The 18,547-nt window shown below is 45.7% G+C and overlaps 1 protein-coding gene and 1 long non-coding RNA gene across 2 annotated transcripts in view; one reads left to right on the top strand and one right to left on the bottom strand.

The window, feature by feature from the left end:
- LOC141085213 (IgGFc-binding protein-like) overlaps positions 1-18,547 on the bottom strand; it is a 120,976-nt gene that overhangs the window by 55,690 nt on the left and 46,739 nt on the right. Inside the window, exons 8-14 of the mRNA XM_073570466.1 lie at positions 16,511-17,112; positions 14,578-15,148; positions 14,133-14,332; positions 13,896-14,037; positions 13,307-13,635; positions 12,614-13,184; positions 11,883-12,481 (exon numbers count right to left, since the gene is read on the bottom strand). Coding sequence (XP_073426567.1) covers positions 11,883-12,481; positions 12,614-13,184; positions 13,307-13,635; positions 13,896-14,037; positions 14,133-14,332; positions 14,578-15,148; positions 16,511-17,112 — 3,014 coding nt within the window. The remainder of the gene's footprint in view (positions 1-11,882; positions 12,482-12,613; positions 13,185-13,306; positions 13,636-13,895; positions 14,038-14,132; positions 14,333-14,577; positions 15,149-16,510; positions 17,113-18,547) is intronic.
- LOC141085214 (uncharacterized) lies at positions 12,861-18,282 on the top strand. The gene is made up of 2 exons (XR_012231229.1): positions 12,861-13,074; positions 16,668-18,282. It is a non-coding gene; the product is annotated as an uncharacterized lncRNA (long non-coding RNA).

The raw sequence follows: 18,547 nt of genomic DNA, 5'->3' as shown, positions 1-18,547 counted from the left end.
AGGAACTGGTTTGGGCTTACATTGCTGAAACAGACTCCAGCAAATATGCCCTCCTCTTCTGAAGTTTCAAAAAATGCAAGGACTGAGTCGTCAAGTGCTGGCTCCTGGTCAGGAAGAACCCCTTTCCTTGTCTCCTGCACCCCCACCCAAAGTGAATGATGCAGCAGGCCACACTTCACATTAGTCCATGTAGCTCTTTCTATCATACCATGCATGGGTTATCAAGTCAAATTGTGAAATCCCCAGTCCAAGATGAATCTGACATGGAGTGCGGGTGGCCAGTCAGGGCAGTGGGGTTAATCGGTACCGGGACGGTGTCTCCCTGGGATGTGTCACAGTGGTGGTGACCCGTTCCGTGGCCCTGGGCGTCCATGCAAAGGGGTGAATTAGGTTTATAGGTGAATGATACGTGATGCCACCTGTGGTTTCTGAGTAGATTGACCAGCGCTGCAGTGGCGCTTCTCTGGGACAGAAGTTGTGGTGCAGCTAAGATGTAGAAGCCCTGCACAGGTATGGCCATTGTCGCAGGGCACATTAAAGAGTTGGTAGATGGTGTGCAGTGCAGGATGTAGCAGAGCCGTGCGCAAGGCGCAGGAGAAAGAGGACAGACACAGTCATGCAGTTCCTTTACCTGTACTTGGTAAGTGCCGTCCAGGACCCAGAGTACAGATGGAGAAGGAGTTGGTCAGCCTGGAAGCCAATTTGGAATTCTCTCTCTGCAGATAGGTAGTGTGGCCTCCGTTCTAGCGCTTATCTGAGGTACTCGCAGTGCTGAGTTCAATGAAGTTCCCCCTGCTGACTCTCTCTTGGAACTTTCTCGTATGGCAGGCAGCCGTAGCCTTTTCCTTCTGGCTCCCACACGTCGCTGCTGGGGCCTCCGAGCCTTAGTTGGGTACAGAGCATTTACAGCTGCTACTTCCTCCGATTTCTGCTGCAGGAACGTCAGTGTCCCTACAAACTCGGAGACCGGAATCCGGACCATGCGCTCAAGCTAGGAGTGAGCCTTAACTCTGCTCATCCTCCAGCTCCCCTTCTCACGTCCACACACTTCCCCTTCCCTTCACAGACTGCCCTAACTTAACTCCTCCCGACCACAGACAGCAGCTCCTCAGCAGTCATATTCAGAGGTCTCCCTGCTGGCCTGGAGTGGGAAATGTGTTGTGTGTTGGTTTAACTGCTAGAGAGATCCTTCGTTGCTCCCAAGCATGACATCACACTCCCTAGGAGGAAGGTAATGCCACTGTGGCGACCGTGCTCCTGGGGGCACCACAAGTGCACTGAGGCCCAGCCACTGCTAGATGATTCTGCTGGTACATTGACCCAGACCACTACATTCCCCTCGCACTCTACACAGCCTGAATGTGACCCAGATGAAACTCAGGTTGCCCTTCCCATATACTGTACCACCTTACACGGTGACAAAAAGGAAGGTGCAGCTGAAAGTGCAGGTTCGGACCACCCGCCATCAGACACACCGCCGTACTATGAGGGGCCCTGTGCCTCTGCCGTCGCCAACGAGTGGGCCCCCCCTGCTTGCTCTGGATCACAGCACTTGCCAAGTTGAAATACTTTCCTCTCCCTGCTCCACCGCCATGACTTCTTCCGCGTTTCCTGACAGTGATATTCTGATCAGAGAGCGCAATGACATCACGTCTGTACGCCCAGACTAGTACAGGGATTCCCTAGCGAGGAGACTTATTTGAGGAGACTTATTTAATTGTTTTCAATGTTGGGACAGCAATTTTTGGGGAGCACTATACTCTGGAGAATGATATGTGGGGCCCACCATACACTGGAGCATTCCAAAGGTGGACATCAGACACTGGAGCAGCATTTACAGGGCCCATTATACACTAGAGCATTAGAAATGAGGCCCATTATATATAGAGCATTATTTGGGCCCATAAGACAGTGCAGCTTCATCCATGGGGAACAACATATACTGTAGCATTATGTGGAGATCATCATATACTGTTTCAAACATTATATGGGACCAATGATTCTGTATGGTGAAATATATGGTCCTCATTACTCTGTATAGTGCACTATGCACCATAATACTGTATGGAGTAAGATGCTGTCCGTTTTTGGAGCTATTGGAGAATTTAAAATGGATATCAGTCATGAGATGTAAAAAGTGAAGTATTTTTCATTGTACTATACCGCTATTTCTCTGCCGTATCGGAGCATCATGAGTTGTGGTATGTGTTAAAGGGGCGCTCTTTGGCCCAGGGCACATGAAAACCTGGAGCCAGCCCTACCCCCCCACAAATTTAGCCAAATAACCCCCATTTTTCAGTGTGTAACTAGTATTATGAAGTAAATTAAGGTTGAAAAGCTTCAGTAATAAAAATTGATGTTTTTGCCATTCAAATGGGCACTGTAGGTGTGTTTCCTGGCCTCCACTCCCTGCCGACTTTGCTTCCCCATTGACTTGCATTGGGTTTCGTGTTTCAGTCGGCCTTCGACTTTTCACAAAAATCGGCCGATTTCGTTCGACCCGACTTTTGCAAAAGTCGGGTTTCATGAAACCCGACTCAACCCAAAAAAAGGCAAAGTCGCTCAACTCTACTACTGACTACCAAATTGAGTCCTTAGACGGACAATTGTGCCTGTCACTACCTACAATCATTGAGTGTAATCAGATCCCAGACAACAGGTCTGAAATCCCTACACCAGATGTGGCAATCCATCATGCTCACTTGAAACGCATAGCAGACCTTATACCGGAACTCAACCCTCAGGCACAGATAGTACTGCTGTTGGGAAGAGATATCCTACAGGTTCATAAAGTGAGAAGTCATATCAAAGGACTCCACAATGCTCCTTAAGCCCAAAAGGTAGACCTAGGATGGGTCATAATAGGAAATGTATGCTTGGGACATATGCATGCCCCATCTTCTGTGACAAGTATGCTAACAAAGACATTGGAGAAAATACGCCCATCTCTGTTTCAGCCTTGCAACGAGTTCCATGTCAAGGAACTACCACACAGCATCCAACTACCCAATCATTTAATAGACTTTACTCATGACAGCAGTATGGTGTCAGGAATCTATGAGGATCAGTTGGGGTGCACAATCTTCCAGAGAACTAAGCAAGACAACCAAGTGGCAATGTCGGTAGAGGACAAGTTGTTCTTAGAGGTAATGGACAAGGGACTCGTAAAAGATGAGACCAACAGCTGGGTCATACCTCTCCCCTTCAGAACCCACAGACCACATCTACCAAACAACAGAAATTAGGCATTAAACCGCTTTTCCTCCCTTAAACATAATCTGCAGAAGAAACCAGAGATGAAAGATCACTTCTTCTCCTTCATGTCAAAGATATTTGACAACTGCCATGCAGAACTAGCTCCCACTCTCAAAGACTCTGAAGAATGCTGGTTCCTACCCATGTTTGGAGTATAACACCCTAAGAAACCGGGCCAGATTAGAGTGGTGTTTGACTCCAGTGCTAAGTTTGATGATATCTCCCTGAATGATGTTCTACTGACAGGATCAGACCTCATTAACAAACTACTGGGAGTACTTATGCGCTTTTGTAAGGATTACATTGCCTTCTTTCCTGACATCCAGCAAATGTTCCATTGTTTCCTTGTGAGAGAGAGACAGGAACTTCCTAAGATTCTTCTGGTACAGAAACAATGATCCTGCTAAAGAAGTCACAGAGTGCCGCATGAGAGTGCACATCTTTGGCAATAGCCCTTCTCCTGCAGTCCCAATCTATGGACTCAAAAGGTCAGCTCAAGAAGGAGAAACAGTATATGGATCAGATGTCAGACAATTCATAGAAAAAGTCTTTTATGTTGATGACTGTCTGAAAGCCATGCCTTCAAATGAGACTGCCATCAGTCTTCTCAGGAGAGCCCAAGAGATGCTTGCTTGCTCAAACCTCAGGCTTCACAAAATAGCCTCAAGCAGCCAAGAACTCATGAAAGCATTCCCTTCACAAGACTTGTGTAATGGTCTCAGAGACCTGGACCTGGGGACAGACCCCACACCCTTGCAACGCAGCCTCGAGCTTCTCTGGAATCTACAGTCAAACACTTTCACCTTTCAGGTCAGCCAGGAAGAAAAGCCTTTCACATGCATAGGTGTCCTGTCTACCAGGAACAGCCGTATGATCCGTTAGGTTTTGCAGCTCCTGTTAATATACAAGGCAAAGCCATACTAAAAGACTTAACTAAGGAAACATCTGACTGGGATGCACCTCTGCCACCTGATAAGAGAATCCAGTGGAAAGTATGGAAGAACTCCTTAGCAGCCCTCTCCAACCTGAATGTTCAGAGACCGTACACCCATGTGCCATCTACAGAGATACAGAGTCAAAGACTGTACGTATTTGCAGATGCTTCTGTCAAAGAAATTGCTGCTGTTGCCTATTTCAAAACTGTGGACTCCAAATGTCAGAGCCACATTGGATTTGTTATGGGGAAAGTCAAACTTGCTCCACAACCAGAGCACACCATACCAAGGTTAGAACTTTGTGCTGCAGTCTTAGCCGTCGAGTTAGCAGAGTTCATCGCATCTGAGATGGATATCGACCTGACACAAGCCAAGTTCTACTCAGACAGCAAAGTAGTCCTGGGATACATCCACAATGAAACCAGGTGATTCTATGTTTATGTCAACAACAGAGTACTACGAATTAGGAGATCAGTTCAGCCAAAACAGTGGCATTACATCCCCACGGGCCAAAACCCTGCAGATCATGCAACTAGAGCAGTTGACGCAAGTCGACTAGAGCGCACAACATGGCTCTCAGCACCAAAACTATTATACACTCAGGAACGTTTTCCAGACACCTTTGAACTAGTGAGAGAGGACTCAGGTTCTGAAATCCACCCTCAGAAGTCTACATTTCATACATTGACTCTAGCTACTCTCATCACCCAGAAAACAGGATTATCCAGTGCCCCTCCAGGAGGATTTGATGCTAAGGACCTCTACAAGTGCCAATGGAGACAGGTACAAAGTCTTGCCAATACATTCTGGGACAGGTGGCGCAAACAATACTTGTCTACCCTGCAGCCATGGAGGAAGTGGCAATTTACCAGGCCTAATCTGAGGATTGGTGACCTTGACCTTGTGAAAGACTGTCAGGGCCATCGGAACCAGTGACCACTTGGACTAGTGACTGCGACATTCCCTAGTAAAGATGGCAATGTCCGCAAAGTCGAGCTTGGGATGGCCGGGGGAGATGAACCTGGGACATTCTCCGGGCCAGTAGCTGAACTGGTCTTGTTGTTGTCTTTGGAGAATAAGAATGGCGACATCCGTTTGATGTCAGACCGGGAGTGTTCTATCTCCAACATAATTCACAACCTTTGACAGTCTGCTGTCTATTTTGATAATATATATGCAGTGATTTGCTGATAATATCTATAATGCTCAGTTTTCCATAGATTTTAAAGTTCATTGTTTTGGCTCCATCTAGTGGCCAAAGTAATAACTGCAGTGTTATTTACTTTCATTTTCGCTTTTATATTGTCCCTCCAATCCACAATGTATTCTGGGTAAGTTTGCAATGCATTATGGTCTATTCCAGCCCCATTCTTCTCTCCAGTCTGCCATTTTCTATCAAGCCTGCATTTTGGGAACATCTCATTCCTCTACTTCCCTTGTGTCAGCATCAGTGGTATGTAACATGCTCCCTGTATATCTCATATTAGCCAGCTTAGTTAGCTCCTTTGGTCAGCTATTAGTGCAGATACCACCATGGTTACTTACCGGTAGCCGGTTTTTCCGGAACCCATGACAGCACCACCTGAGAGAGGGATCCGCCCCGCCAGGACAGGAGCCTACTGAGACATAAGGGGCGGCACCTCTCCCCCACTTCAGTTGGGTTACAGAGCACTGAGAGGACTTCCCGGTTAGTTACATGTTTAATCCAACACCACAACACTCAAAAAACACCCTACTAATTGTGCACACCCATATGGTGAAAAAGGGGGGGGAATATACAGGTGCTGTCATGGGTTCCGGAAAAACCGGCTACCGGTAAGTAACCATGGTGGTTTTCCCTTCACCCATGACAGCACCACCTGAGAGATTTTTGGAGACTTCGAAACACCTTAGGGAGAGACCACCACTTGCAGCACCCTTCTACCGAAGGTTAAGTCAGCAGAGGAGGATAGATTCAACCTATAGTGCTTAAAGAAGGTTGAAGGTGAGGCCCAGGTAGCAGCCTTACAAATCTGTTCAATCGATACATCTGCTTTTTCAGCCCAGGAGGTCGCCACGGCTCTGGTGGAATGAGCCTTGATGCCGTCAGGAATCGGGATACCACTAGCTGTATAGGCTACACTAATGGCCTCCCTAATCCATCTAGCAATAGTCCCTTTTGAAACCCCATAGCCTTTCCTGGCACCCTGAAAAGCTACGAATAGGGACTGGGACCTCCTCCACTGGCTAGTCATATATATGTATTCTACGAGAGCTCTCTTAACATCCAGACTATGGAATTTTTCCTCCCCCAGATTTTTTGGGTTCTCGCAGAAAGATGGAAGGACAATTTCCTGGCCCCGATGGAAATCTGATGCTACCTTGGGCAGATAAGCGGGGTCTGTTCTTAACACTACCCTATCCTGAAAGACTTGCGTATAAGGTGGATTTACTGAGAGAGCCTGTAAGTCGCTTATCCTGCGGGCTGACGTAAGGGCCACTAACAGGATTGTTTTTAGGGTCAGAAACTTTAGGGGTAGCTGATGTAATGGCTCATATGGATCTTTTGTAAGGGCTTCTAGCACCAGGTTTAAATCCCAGGGGGCTATCCGGGGTATTGGGATAGGCCTAGCTCTATGGCAGGATTTAATAAATCTGGCTACCCACCTATTTGATGCCAATTTGCAGTTGTAGAGCGCCCCTAGTGCAGACACCTGAACTTTAAGTGTGTTCACTGCTAACCCCATCTGCAACCACAATTGTAAGAACTCCAGGATGGCATTAATCGGGGGTTCTTTTCCTAATGGCCTACGTAAGAACTGCAGGAACTTATTCCATGTTCTGCCGTAGATGTTAGTCGTCACTGGTTTCCTACTCTTTAGCAGAGTGGCCACCAACCCGGGGGAGAACCCTCTATCCGTTAAAAGCGACCTTTCAAATTCCACGCCGTCAGACGGAATCCTTTGACCTGAGCGTGGAATATTGAACCTTGAGCTAGTAGGTCCGGGATTTCTGGCAGTACCCATGGATCGGAGAGGGACATCCTTTGTAGCAGAGCAAACCAGGGCCTTTTTGGCCAAAATGGAGCTATTAGAATCACCCTGGCTTGATCGTTTCTGATTTTTCTGACAACTGTTGGAATTAGAGCCACTGGGGGGAACGCATAAGCCAGCCTGAAGTTCCACTGGATGTGCAACGTGTCCACTGCCCATGGTTTTTCTCTCGGGTTTAGAGAGCAGAACCTTTCTGTTTGCCTGTTGTGCTTGTTGGCAAAGAGGTCTATCACCGGTTTCCCCCAAAGCTGAGTTATTTTTTGAAAAATGGACCGGTTTAGCGCCCATTCCCCCTGCTTCAGGGTATTGCGACTCAGGAAGTCTGCCTCTATGTTTTCTGCCCCTTTTATAGGCTGTCAAGGAGTGTAGGTGTTCCTCTGCTCTGCTCAGAATGTCTCTCGCCGCTTCCATTAAGGAGTGTGATCTTGTCCCTCCTTGGTGGTTGATGTATGCCACCGCTACCTTGTTGTCTGACATGATGCGTACATTTCGACCCTGGAGTAGCGGAATAAAGTGACTTAGGGCCTTGCTCACTGCCCACAGTTCTCTCAGGTAGGAGGATGCTTCCTTTTCTTGACGCGTCCAGGAACCTTGACCTATGATCCTTAGGTGTGCCCCCCACCCCGAGGAGCTTGCATCTGTTAAGATTATATCTGACGTCTGTCTGTCCCACGGTATTCCCAAGGTCAGATTTGTCTCGTCCAGCTACCAGTTGAGAGAGTCTCTGGTTTTTAAGGAAAGCTCCAGCTTTCCTTCTAAACACCCTCTTATCGATCTTTGTGCTGTTAGTATCTCCCCCTGGAGTTGCCGGGTGTGAAACTGAGCCCACCTGACCGCCGGAATACAGGATGTTAGGGTACCTAGCAGGGACATTGCTCTTCTTAATGTCATACGTGGTTGGTTTTGGCCCGTCAAGGCCAGATTTTGCACCTTTTCTATTTTGGACTCTGGGAGCAGACACTCTTGCTTTTCTGAGTCTAGTATAAATCCTAGGAAGGTCTGTTTTTTTAGGGGTTGCAATTTTGATTTCTTGAAATTGACTATCCACCCTAATTCCTGCAAGGTGTTGATCACCCGGGTCAACTGCGCTGTACAGTGGTCCTCTGAGCTGCCCACTATAAGAAAATCGTCCAGGTATGGTATTATGACCGTGTTGTGAATCCGGAGAAAGGCTGTCACTTCCGCTATGACTTTGGTGAAAACTCTCGGGGCTATAGATATGCCAAACGGAAGAGCCCTGAACTGAAAGTGCCTTAGTATGCCTTGAATATAAAGTGCTACCCTCAAGTATTTCTGGTAATCTGGGTGGATAGGGATGTGATAATACGCATCCTTTAAATTGACTACGGCCATGAAGCAATCTTGGTGTTTCAGCTTCACCGCCGTAGTTACTGATTCCATCTTGAAGGTCGAGTTCCTTATCCATAGATTGAGCTGTTTGAGATTTATGATTGTCCTGAATGTTTGATCTGGTTTTTTTTATCAGAAAAAGGGGTGAATAGAACCCCTTTCCTTCCTGTATGCGTGGTACTTCGGAGAGTACCTGCTTGTCTATTAGGCTCAGAATCTCTGTTTCTAAGGCCACCTGCTCTTCGGTCACCTTCCTGATGGGTGTGATGACGACCACGGGTTTTGGCTGACGAATAAAGGGAATTTTCAGGCCTTCTGTTAGGATGGTCAGGATCCAGGCATTGGAGGAGATCTTTTCCCAAGCTTGGAAAAAGAGTGCCAATCTCCCCCCCACTGGAATACTGGCGTCACTGTGGCGACTTCTTTGAGGTGGAGGTGCCTCCACCAAACATAAACCCTGATTCTTTTTTTCTCTTATCCTCCCATCTTTTCCTGTCAGCGGGAGGACGCCCCCTATTGAATCTCCCCCTCCGAAAGCGCTGTCTCCTCTGATCCATAGGGAATCTGGGGAAGCCTTTTTTCTTATCGCCTGCTTTCTCCAGAATATCGTCCAAGTTCTTGCCGAACAAGAATCGACCATCGCAGGGGAGAGAGCATAATTTGGCCTTGGACTGAAGGTCACCCGGACAGACCTTAAGCCGTAACGCGCGTCTAGCAGCATTTGATAGTGACGCTGCCCTGGCTGTCATCCGCATTGAGTCCGCCGAGGTATCGGTCAAAAAAGCTGCTGCCCTGTGCAAGAGATACATCTCCGATAAGATTTTCTCTCTTGGGACCCTTGAAGCCAGCTTTTCTTCTAATTGCTGCAGCCAGATCATGAGGTAGTGTGCCGTGCAAGTGCCCGCTATCGCCGATTTTAGTCCTCCTGCTGTCGCTTCCCATGCGTGCCTCAAATATGAGTCCGATTTCTTGTCTAGCGGGTCTCTAAGAACCCCTGCGTCTTCCAGGGGTAGGGCCGACCTTTTGGAGGACCTGGACACTGCTGCATCTATTTTGGGGATTTTGTCCCATATCTCCGCATCCTTATGATCAAAGGGATATCGTCTCTTGGAGGTGGATGGAAGGGCCTCCGATTTTTCGGGCTTTTTCCACTCTTTCTCAATAAGTGCCTGGATTTTCTCGTTTACTGGAAAGGTTAGTTTTTTCCTCTCCTGAAGCCCCCCAAACATGACGTCCTCTAGGGTTTTAGCCGCCTTTTCTTCCTGTAGGCCCATTGTAGTTCTAATGGCCTTTAGGAGGGCGTCTGTGTCTTCTACGGTGAAACCTGGTTTACCCCCCATGTCGCTGTCTGAGGAGTCTGAGGATGATGATTTTTCCGCCTGAGATGACATTGACGCGGAATCCGAGGGGGAACTAGGGGGATCCTTCCTGTTTTTTTTCCCTTTTTTCAATAGGGACTTAATTGAGCCTTCCATTTCCGACCTTAGGGCAGATATCAGATTGGCCGCGAAACTAGGCGCTTCCTCTGCCACAGTCCGCTGAATGCACGCAGCACAGAGATCTTTTTGCCAATCTCTTGCTAGGGGAGATTTACATATAGCACAATCCCTATTGTTCTTCTTCGCTTCCCGCTTTTCTGGGCCTTTCCTACAGGGTGAAGCATACAACAGAAGCCCCTATTAACATAATGCTAACATTCACGAAGATCACTCACCACTCGAAATCAAGGGTACCGGACTCGGAGGCTGCGTCGGAGCACGTGACCTGCGCTCTTTGGATCTTGAGGAGTCCCCCGACCTGCGGCTGGGGCGACTGCTGCTGGAATGGCTTCCATGCTTTCTGCCAGAGGGCTGAGAGGGAGGCAGGGACGCTGAACGTTCCTGCTGTGACTCCATGTTGCACCGCCCATTTGCTGCTGCCTCCTCTTTTTAAATGACACGACTCCGCTCAGGTGAGCGTGTCTCTCCCCTCCCCCCTGCGACCGCCGGCCGACCGCTTCAGAAAGCCGGGCGGCGTCGCACCCGGCGCCATTATACCGTCGCCCTTCTCTGACGTCAGCCGGCGCACCCAGCATGCAACGCGCCGCTGACGTCAGCGGCCGGAAGACGCCAGCGTCTCTCCCCTGCTATGGGGATCGAGATGTGGCATGCGCGAGGGGAGGGCGGTGCGGTGGGGGCTTCCCACAGACCCCGGGGATCCCACCGGCGCCCGCACGTACCCGGAACCCCGGGGACTGCGCATCCAGCACCCGACGGCCGACGCTACAGGTGAGACACCTGTTCTTCCCGCGCCGGGACGGGGCTGGGTTAATTTTCTTTTCTTCGCCCATGACAGGCACCGCCGACCGTGGGGTTCCTTCCAGGACAGGAACCCAACTGAAGCGGGGGAGAGGTGCCGCCCCTTATGTCTCAGTAGGTTCCTGTCCTGGCGGGGCGGATCCCTCTCTCAGGTGGTGCTGTCATGGGTGAAGGGAAAATGTATGTTATGTATATATGTATTCCTATGAACCCAGTACTGATTGCATTCATATGTTTCGGTTTATAGTTTCACCACATGTATATACCGTACGTTCAATAAAGCACAGATTCAACTACAGTCTCCCCTATTGGACCCCGGTATAGCGGTTTCGCTGCCTGTTAAGCTACATGAATCCCGGCTCATTTAGTGAGGACATGACAGTAGCCTTAAATACATATGGAGGTTCAGAAATATCCAGAGTCAAAACTTATTTTACTAGATTGTAATATGTCTACTTCAAGTCAAGGAAAGGAGGACTTCCCATGTGAGATTGTGTTTGGTTTGATCACCGGGACTATATTAACATTAACTTAATTCTACTTGGTTCTATGAAGACTTTACTTGCACTCTGCTTCTTTAATCTTGCCTCCTCCATTGGGTGCTTCTTGGACCATTGTTAACATTGCATGATCATTGAGCAGTTCATCACAGATTTTATTTGCAGTTACAAAATGGCCATATTGAAGAATTCTATTGATCCCTTTTTCGGCCAAGTGCATTAGGTCTTACGTCTAATTATTTTCATTACCTACTATTTCTCTATTATTATTGCTATCATCAACACTGTGATTAGGCTCTTTGATGGTTTCACCAAGGTTTCCACTACTTTTGTTAAGAAGTAGAGCTCAGCCTGTACTATACTTGCCAACAAGAACTTAGAAACCTTAGTATATCCCCAACTGGTCCCATCACAATCACTGTCAATAGGATACATGAGTCACCATTTTGATCCATTATCAGTAGTTTCTGATTTGTATACTACATGATATGTCTTCTAGCAAAGTCTTCTTACCTTGATCTTTTTTGGATGGTCTTTACTCATAGTTATTGTTATGTTGTTGACCTCCAATATAACATCTTTGGTGAAGGACACAGCCTTGTTACCACGGTGTTCATTCTGAACCTTGACGGTGAAATTGGACAGTGATGGGTCCGGTGATTTTACACCTACCAGCTGGTAGATACATGTGCCCATAAAATCTATTTTCCTTTTATCAAACGTGGTATAATGTGGATCACCTGAGGCTATGCACATGGTGTACTTTCTGGGATAGCAGCCTCGTACCCCATTGCTCATCGAGCAAGTCTCGCTTTCTTTGCATTTTGTTTCTTTACAAACCACAATTCCAAGAACTGAGTCACATTTACACTGAACACTGCATTTCTCATTGTACCAGGACTGGTCGGGGTCATAATACCGTCCGTTGTATTGACATCCGCAGCTGGAGATGGCTACACATTGGTCACCACTGAGGACCATGCCTTCTTTGCATTCACATGTTTCTACACAGGGCTTTGTGCATTTTGTTGGGGAACTTTTATCAAAGCAGCTTGCTGGACAAGCACTGCCACACGCATTATATTGGCTGTTCTTATCCTCGCATGTCTTGGCTGCAATTGATAAAAGAAACATTTTTCAAAAATTTTTCTTTGTAAAAATATAAATTGTAAATTACAATGACTCCTAATTTATATTTCTAACAACATCAGTATCATTGGGTAGACCATATTTTTTGTACTCACGGCAATTGGAAGGTGTTCGCCAGTCAAGAAGCTTGACTCCTTGGTTGAGGCAAGCACTTGCATAAGTCTCGAGGGACTGGCAAAGAATGTTTTGAGCCCCATCAGCCATGCAAACATCAAAGAGGCAAGCATCAAAGAACTTGTTGGGATTCACTTTAGAAAAGCATCCTTGGAATGGCCCATCTTCATTCATAATGAGCCCACAGCTTTTGTCGTTGATGTACTGTCGCTTCTTTGCTTCATCACAGGTTGGACATTGTCCTGGACAAGAGTCAAAGCAGAATGGATCTTGATCATAGACTTTCCATGAAGAACCCCAGTCTACAATGGAGTTGACCAAGGTTCCATCGGGAGATTTTTGATCATCATTTCGATCTTGGTTAAAGTTCCCACAGAGACCAGACACAGCGTTGTAGTAGCTACTCGGGAGGGTTATCGTGCAGTGCCAGTTCCAATCATAGGTAACTACCAGACCAAAATATGCTTCAATGGTGGCCGTCAATCCGCTAAGAGTCACTTTCAACTTCCCATCAGCTAAAATGGTTGGCAGATTAGTTAATTCACCATTGACCTGTAGAAAGACATAAATTAAATTACTTTAAAGTCACATAACCTGGTGTAGTTAAAAAATTATGTGATATTTAGAACCAGAACTGACCACTTTGCCACTACTTGAGAATAAGTCACACTTACTCTAATTTTTGGAAATTCTCCAGCTTGAACTGAAATGTTGGTGTCGTAGACTGTAACTTCTGTCCTCTTGACATATGAGACAGATTGACTTCCTCTGTTATCATTTTTTATGGCCACCTGGAATGGTTCCAATGTGGAATCATCACCAACATACACAGAGAGAATGTAGCTGCAGGTGCCTTGGAAGTCATAGTTATGGCCATCAAAGGTACCAAAATGAGGATCTCCCCAAGCCCAGCAGGTGCCTATGTAAGCTGGTTTGCAGTGAGGAAGGCCATCTTGGAGTTGGCATTCCTCCATTGCGCGACATGTCTTGGATTTGCAAGGATCTGAAATGCAACCAATAAAAAAAGTCTTATATAAACTAGAAATAATGTCCTCAAAATGAAAACACCATCTGGTAAACTGGGATGTTAGAGCTCAACTTTTTAGTGTTGGACCCAAAGATCATATTGGGGTGATGGATCTATTCTTTCTGTAGGTAGCTTGGTCATATTGTCAAAAATCTTGATAATTGGGCAACCAACGGGTGGACTCTAAACCATGTGTTACCTTTAGATGACTAAATTCTGTTCCTTGCAATCCTTACCAAGGTTGACGCAAGACCTCACACCGTTCAGAATTTGGCACTTTTCACCTTCTGCACAGGTTGTGTTTTTACAGTTTAGTCCTGAAATTGGGTTGCAGTTACATTCCACACTGCAATCATCATTTAGCTCAATTTCATTAGCCTTTGGAAACAAATAGACATTTTAACGTTTGTTTCCACCCAAGATCTGGAAAATTTCCAACCTTAAAGCTTTTCAGCCTTAAGTGCAATCCATACCTGATAGTATCGACCATTGTCAAAGCATCCACATTGGTCTAAGAGTATGCAGTTTTGCCCATCAAATACGTATCCCTCATCACACTCACAGCCTTCGTCACAGAGGTCAGAACACTCAAAGGTATCGTATATGGAAGCACAGGTGGTGGAGCACATATCGGCACAGATTACGTAGTGACTGTGAGGGCCACATTTTAAAGCTGCGGAAAAAACAATTAGACATATAGAGTTGAAGGTGAAGTTGTGTATTAGGAAAATAGGAGAAGCATTTTGTGACTTATGTCAAGTTCACTCCTGATAAAGTCCAACTGTTTCATTAGTGGTTGTGGAACATGTTGGGTGTTTGACTTACCCACTATGACAGGATAAGGGCATCATTATAAGTTGGGTCTATGTTACAGATATAGTTTAGCTTTATCCAATAGTTTTATGATTATAAACTTACGGCAAAAATCTTCTGTCCTCCAGGTTATATCTCTGACCCCTTCGTACTTGCATGCATCAGCATAAATGGCGACACTGTCGCACAAAACGCTGCTGTCTTCTCCATTGGTCTGGCACAGGTCAGAAACACAGTCATTAACATAAGGCTCGGGGTTGACCTTAGAGTGACACTTTGCGAATGGACCGGTTGCGTCACTAATGAGACCACAATTAATAGTTTGTAAAAATATTTTCTTCTTTTCTTCTTGGCACAATGGACAAGGGTTGTCACTGCCCCCACATCCATCGCATGTGTGTTCTGGTTCTCCTAGAGCTTTCCATTTGTTTCCAAAGGCATTGATTTCCTCTGAGGTGGTGCCTGCATCATCTTCAGCAAGTCCATTGTAGTTGTCACATAGTCCGCACATACTATCCATGTAGTTACTAGGCACAGTAACAGAAAGACGGGACTGGGGGTCGTATTTGACAGCAAGTTTGAAATCAGTCTTGATTATGACGCCTTGACCATAACTCTCTGCTCGTATCTTCCCAGACAGCAGAGTAACTGGGAGCTTGGAGGTCACCCCATTGACCTAGAAAGAATCCAAAAATATCAAATAAATTGCAATCAGAAAAGTCACGACTGACCCATTTCTATGTCCAGATTACCCAGAAGTATTTCCACTCTTATCCTTACACTCAACTTTTACTCCATAACGGGAGTTACTTTTCTGCTGGTTGCTACTGGAACCAGTTAATTACTGCCTGACCCCCTTAAAAAGTTTTCTTTAGCGCTGATCTGAGATGAGTGAAACTCTACCCCTGTGCCTGGTACTGCTGCTCTGCATTCTGTTGGGCAGATTGGCATGGAAAGTTCTATGCAGATGCCGAACAAGCAGGGAATGTTGTCAGATTTGAGCTCAGAGACTCACAGAACTATGAACGCAGCTCTGGACTGGGATACCTGATGTACCCTCAGGCTTCATATGCATGTTTTCTCTTTTTATATGGAAGATTTTTGGCAGGTTTAAGAAAAACTTGAAAAATAATCAGTTTCTGTGAGGAGTCAACAATGGGGTGTTCCTCAATTTAGTCAGAAAGGGTAGTCGCATACACATTAGGATCCTGCATTACATGTAACTGTGTAATTGTTCTGTCTCCGACATAATTAATAACTCTTGAACTGCCTATTTTGATAACATACAATGAATGCTGTATGTATAGAATGTTCAGATTTCTATAGTTTAATGTTTAGTGTTTTTGGCTCCATCTAGTGGCCAAAGTCATAACTGCATGTTATTATACATTGTACTTCTTGATTCAATTTCTCTCCAATCCACAATGTATCCTGGGTAACTTTGCAAAGTACCATGGTCTATTCCAGCACCCTTTTTCTCTTCAGTTTGCCATTTTCTATCAAGTCTGCATACTGGAAGCACCTCATCCCTCTTCTCCCCTTGTGTTAGCATCGCTGGTTGGTGACATGTTCCCTCTATACATCCCTATCTCTCATATTAGTCAGCTTAGTTAGTTCCCCCCGTACAGCTAGTAGTGCAGATTGTGTATGCCTATGTATATTGTGTATTCCTATGGACACAGCACTGATTCAATGTATCTGTCTTGTATTGTAGTTTCACCATCTATATACCCACATTCAATAAACCACAGATTCAACTACAGTCTCCCTTATTGGACCCCGGTATAGCGGTTTAGAATCCCGTTCATTTAGCTGAATACAGGACAGTAATACTTCATTTCTCCTGTGGAGGCACTGCAGGGAAATTCATTACTTGCATGTTTCCTCAATGATTACAGCTGATCAGAAATCCTGGCTATTGGAGATCCAATAAATCGCTAATGATTAGGCGATTTTCACAATGGAAAGTTATTAGAGTAGAGCGCCCCTCAAAGATCCTAAAACAAGTAGAACAAGGACATGGCACTATTCTTGTTACCTGAATGATGCCTTTTTCCTTCTGGTTCAGGGTCAGGCTCTTTTGATATGCTTCGATAGTGATGCTTGTGATTTTTCCTGGACTGGAATCTTGCTTCTCGTGTTTTATGGTCACCTGGAACGTTGTCAGATTACTTCTCACTGTGTTTTCTCCACAGCTCTGAGCCAGCACGTAGGAGCAACGTCCACCAAAGTCATAAGATTTATTGTCGAAAGTCCTGTAATGTGAAAACCCTGCAGCTGTGCAAGTCGCCGAACCTTTCGGGAAGCAGCCGAGAACTCCATCCTGTATCTTGCATTCATCATTGGGGGAGCAGTGTGATGGGGCGCATGTCATGATCCCACCTTCAATGCAGGAACATTTCTGGGAACATGAATCCCCAACAAAAACACTCTCACCAACAGTATAGTAGACTCCATTGTAATTGCATCCACACTCAGAGATAGGGACGCACTGTCCGCCACTTAGAAGGAATCCATTATTGCATGCGCAACCCTCAGTGCAATTCCCATCACAACCTTCTGGGCTTGAGAGACCATTACAGGTGGCAGGACAGGAGTCAGCACAGACCTCATAACTACTGTGAGCGGGGCAGGAGAACGCTGCAAGACAAGGCAAAGTATCATTGTACTGTGTATCCATCGAAATATATATTTCTATCTATCCATTATCTATCTATAGTATCTATTAGCTATCAATCTATTCATGTATAATAAAATCAGGGAGACAATGTGGGGAAGTATAATATTCAGGGTCACAGTAGTTCCTTCCTTCCTCTCCCTCTTTCTCTATCCCTACCCCTCTCTCTCTATTCCTCCTTTCATTCTTCATTTCATCCCTACTTCATTCCTTCCTTTCCTGCTTCCTTCATTACATCCTCCTTCCTTACAACCTTTTTCTCTTTACCTGTCTCTCCCTCCCTACTTCCTACTTACCTCTTTCTATTCCTTCCTTCCTTCCTTCCTTCCTTCCTTCATTCCATCCCTCCTTCATTCCATTGCGCCTTCATTCCTTCATTTCCGCCTTCATTCCTTCATTACATCCCTCCTACCTTCCTTCCTCTCCCTCTCTCTATCCCTCTCTCTCTATTCCTTCCTTTCTTTCTTCATTCCATCCCTCCTTCATTCCATCACTCCTTCATTCCTTCATTTCCACCTTCATTCCTTCATTACATCCCTCCTACCTTCCTTCCTCTCCCTCTCTCTGTCCCTCTCGCTCTATTCCTTCCTCCCTTCCTTCCTTTCTTTCTTCATTCCATCCCTCTCCTTTCTTCCTTCCTTCCATCCATTTTCTCTCTCTCTCTCTCTCTCTCTCCCTGTCTATCCCTCCCTACCGCCTACCTACCTACCTCTCTCTATTCCATCCTTCCATCCTTTTTTTCTCTCTCCCTGTCTCTCCCTCCCTACCTCCTACCTATCTCTCTCTATTCCTTCCTTCTTAACTCTCTTCCTTCCTCTATTTCATTTTTTTCACTCTTTTCTCTCTGACAGAAAAAAATCTCTCTCTCATATCTAATATCTTGTAGAATGTAAGGCCTCACGAGCAGGGTCGTCTTATTTTCATCGTATTTTGCTTTAATCATTGTATTGTTAACGTTGTTACTTATGACTGTTGAGTTTGAAACTTTAAAGCGCTGGGGAATATGTTGGAGCTATATAAATGAAGATTATTATGGTGCTTGAACCACTAGGTTCAAGCAACATATTGTTTGTAATTCGATTTCTTATATTTTATTAAAGTGCTTTGAAGAAAGCACTATCTTGTAATCCGAACGCTGCTAACTTCTTCTTCTTCTTCTGCTGCTTCTTCTTATTATAGTGGTTTGAAAAAAACCACTATCTTGTAATCCGAAAGCTGCTAACTTATTCTTATTATTCAGTTGATTTCCGGAATTAATGCGGCCCGAACCGCTACACGCACAGACTCTGTTGAGGTGTCGTTTCGAAGCTAGCATCGACGAGAGTTGTGCTAAGTATTTTTCGTGTCCATCGGATTTGTAGTTTTTGCGCAATTTGTGTTAGAAAGTTTTTTTTCCCG

The sequence above is a fragment of the Dendrobates tinctorius genome, unplaced genomic scaffold, assembly GCF_039654945.1.
Source record: "Dendrobates tinctorius isolate UK_male_01 unplaced genomic scaffold, ASM3965494v1 ptg000028l, whole genome shotgun sequence".
NCBI lineage: Eukaryota > Metazoa > Chordata > Amphibia > Anura > Dendrobatidae > Dendrobates > Dendrobates tinctorius.
This window is presented reverse-complemented; position numbering and strand designations above follow the sequence as displayed.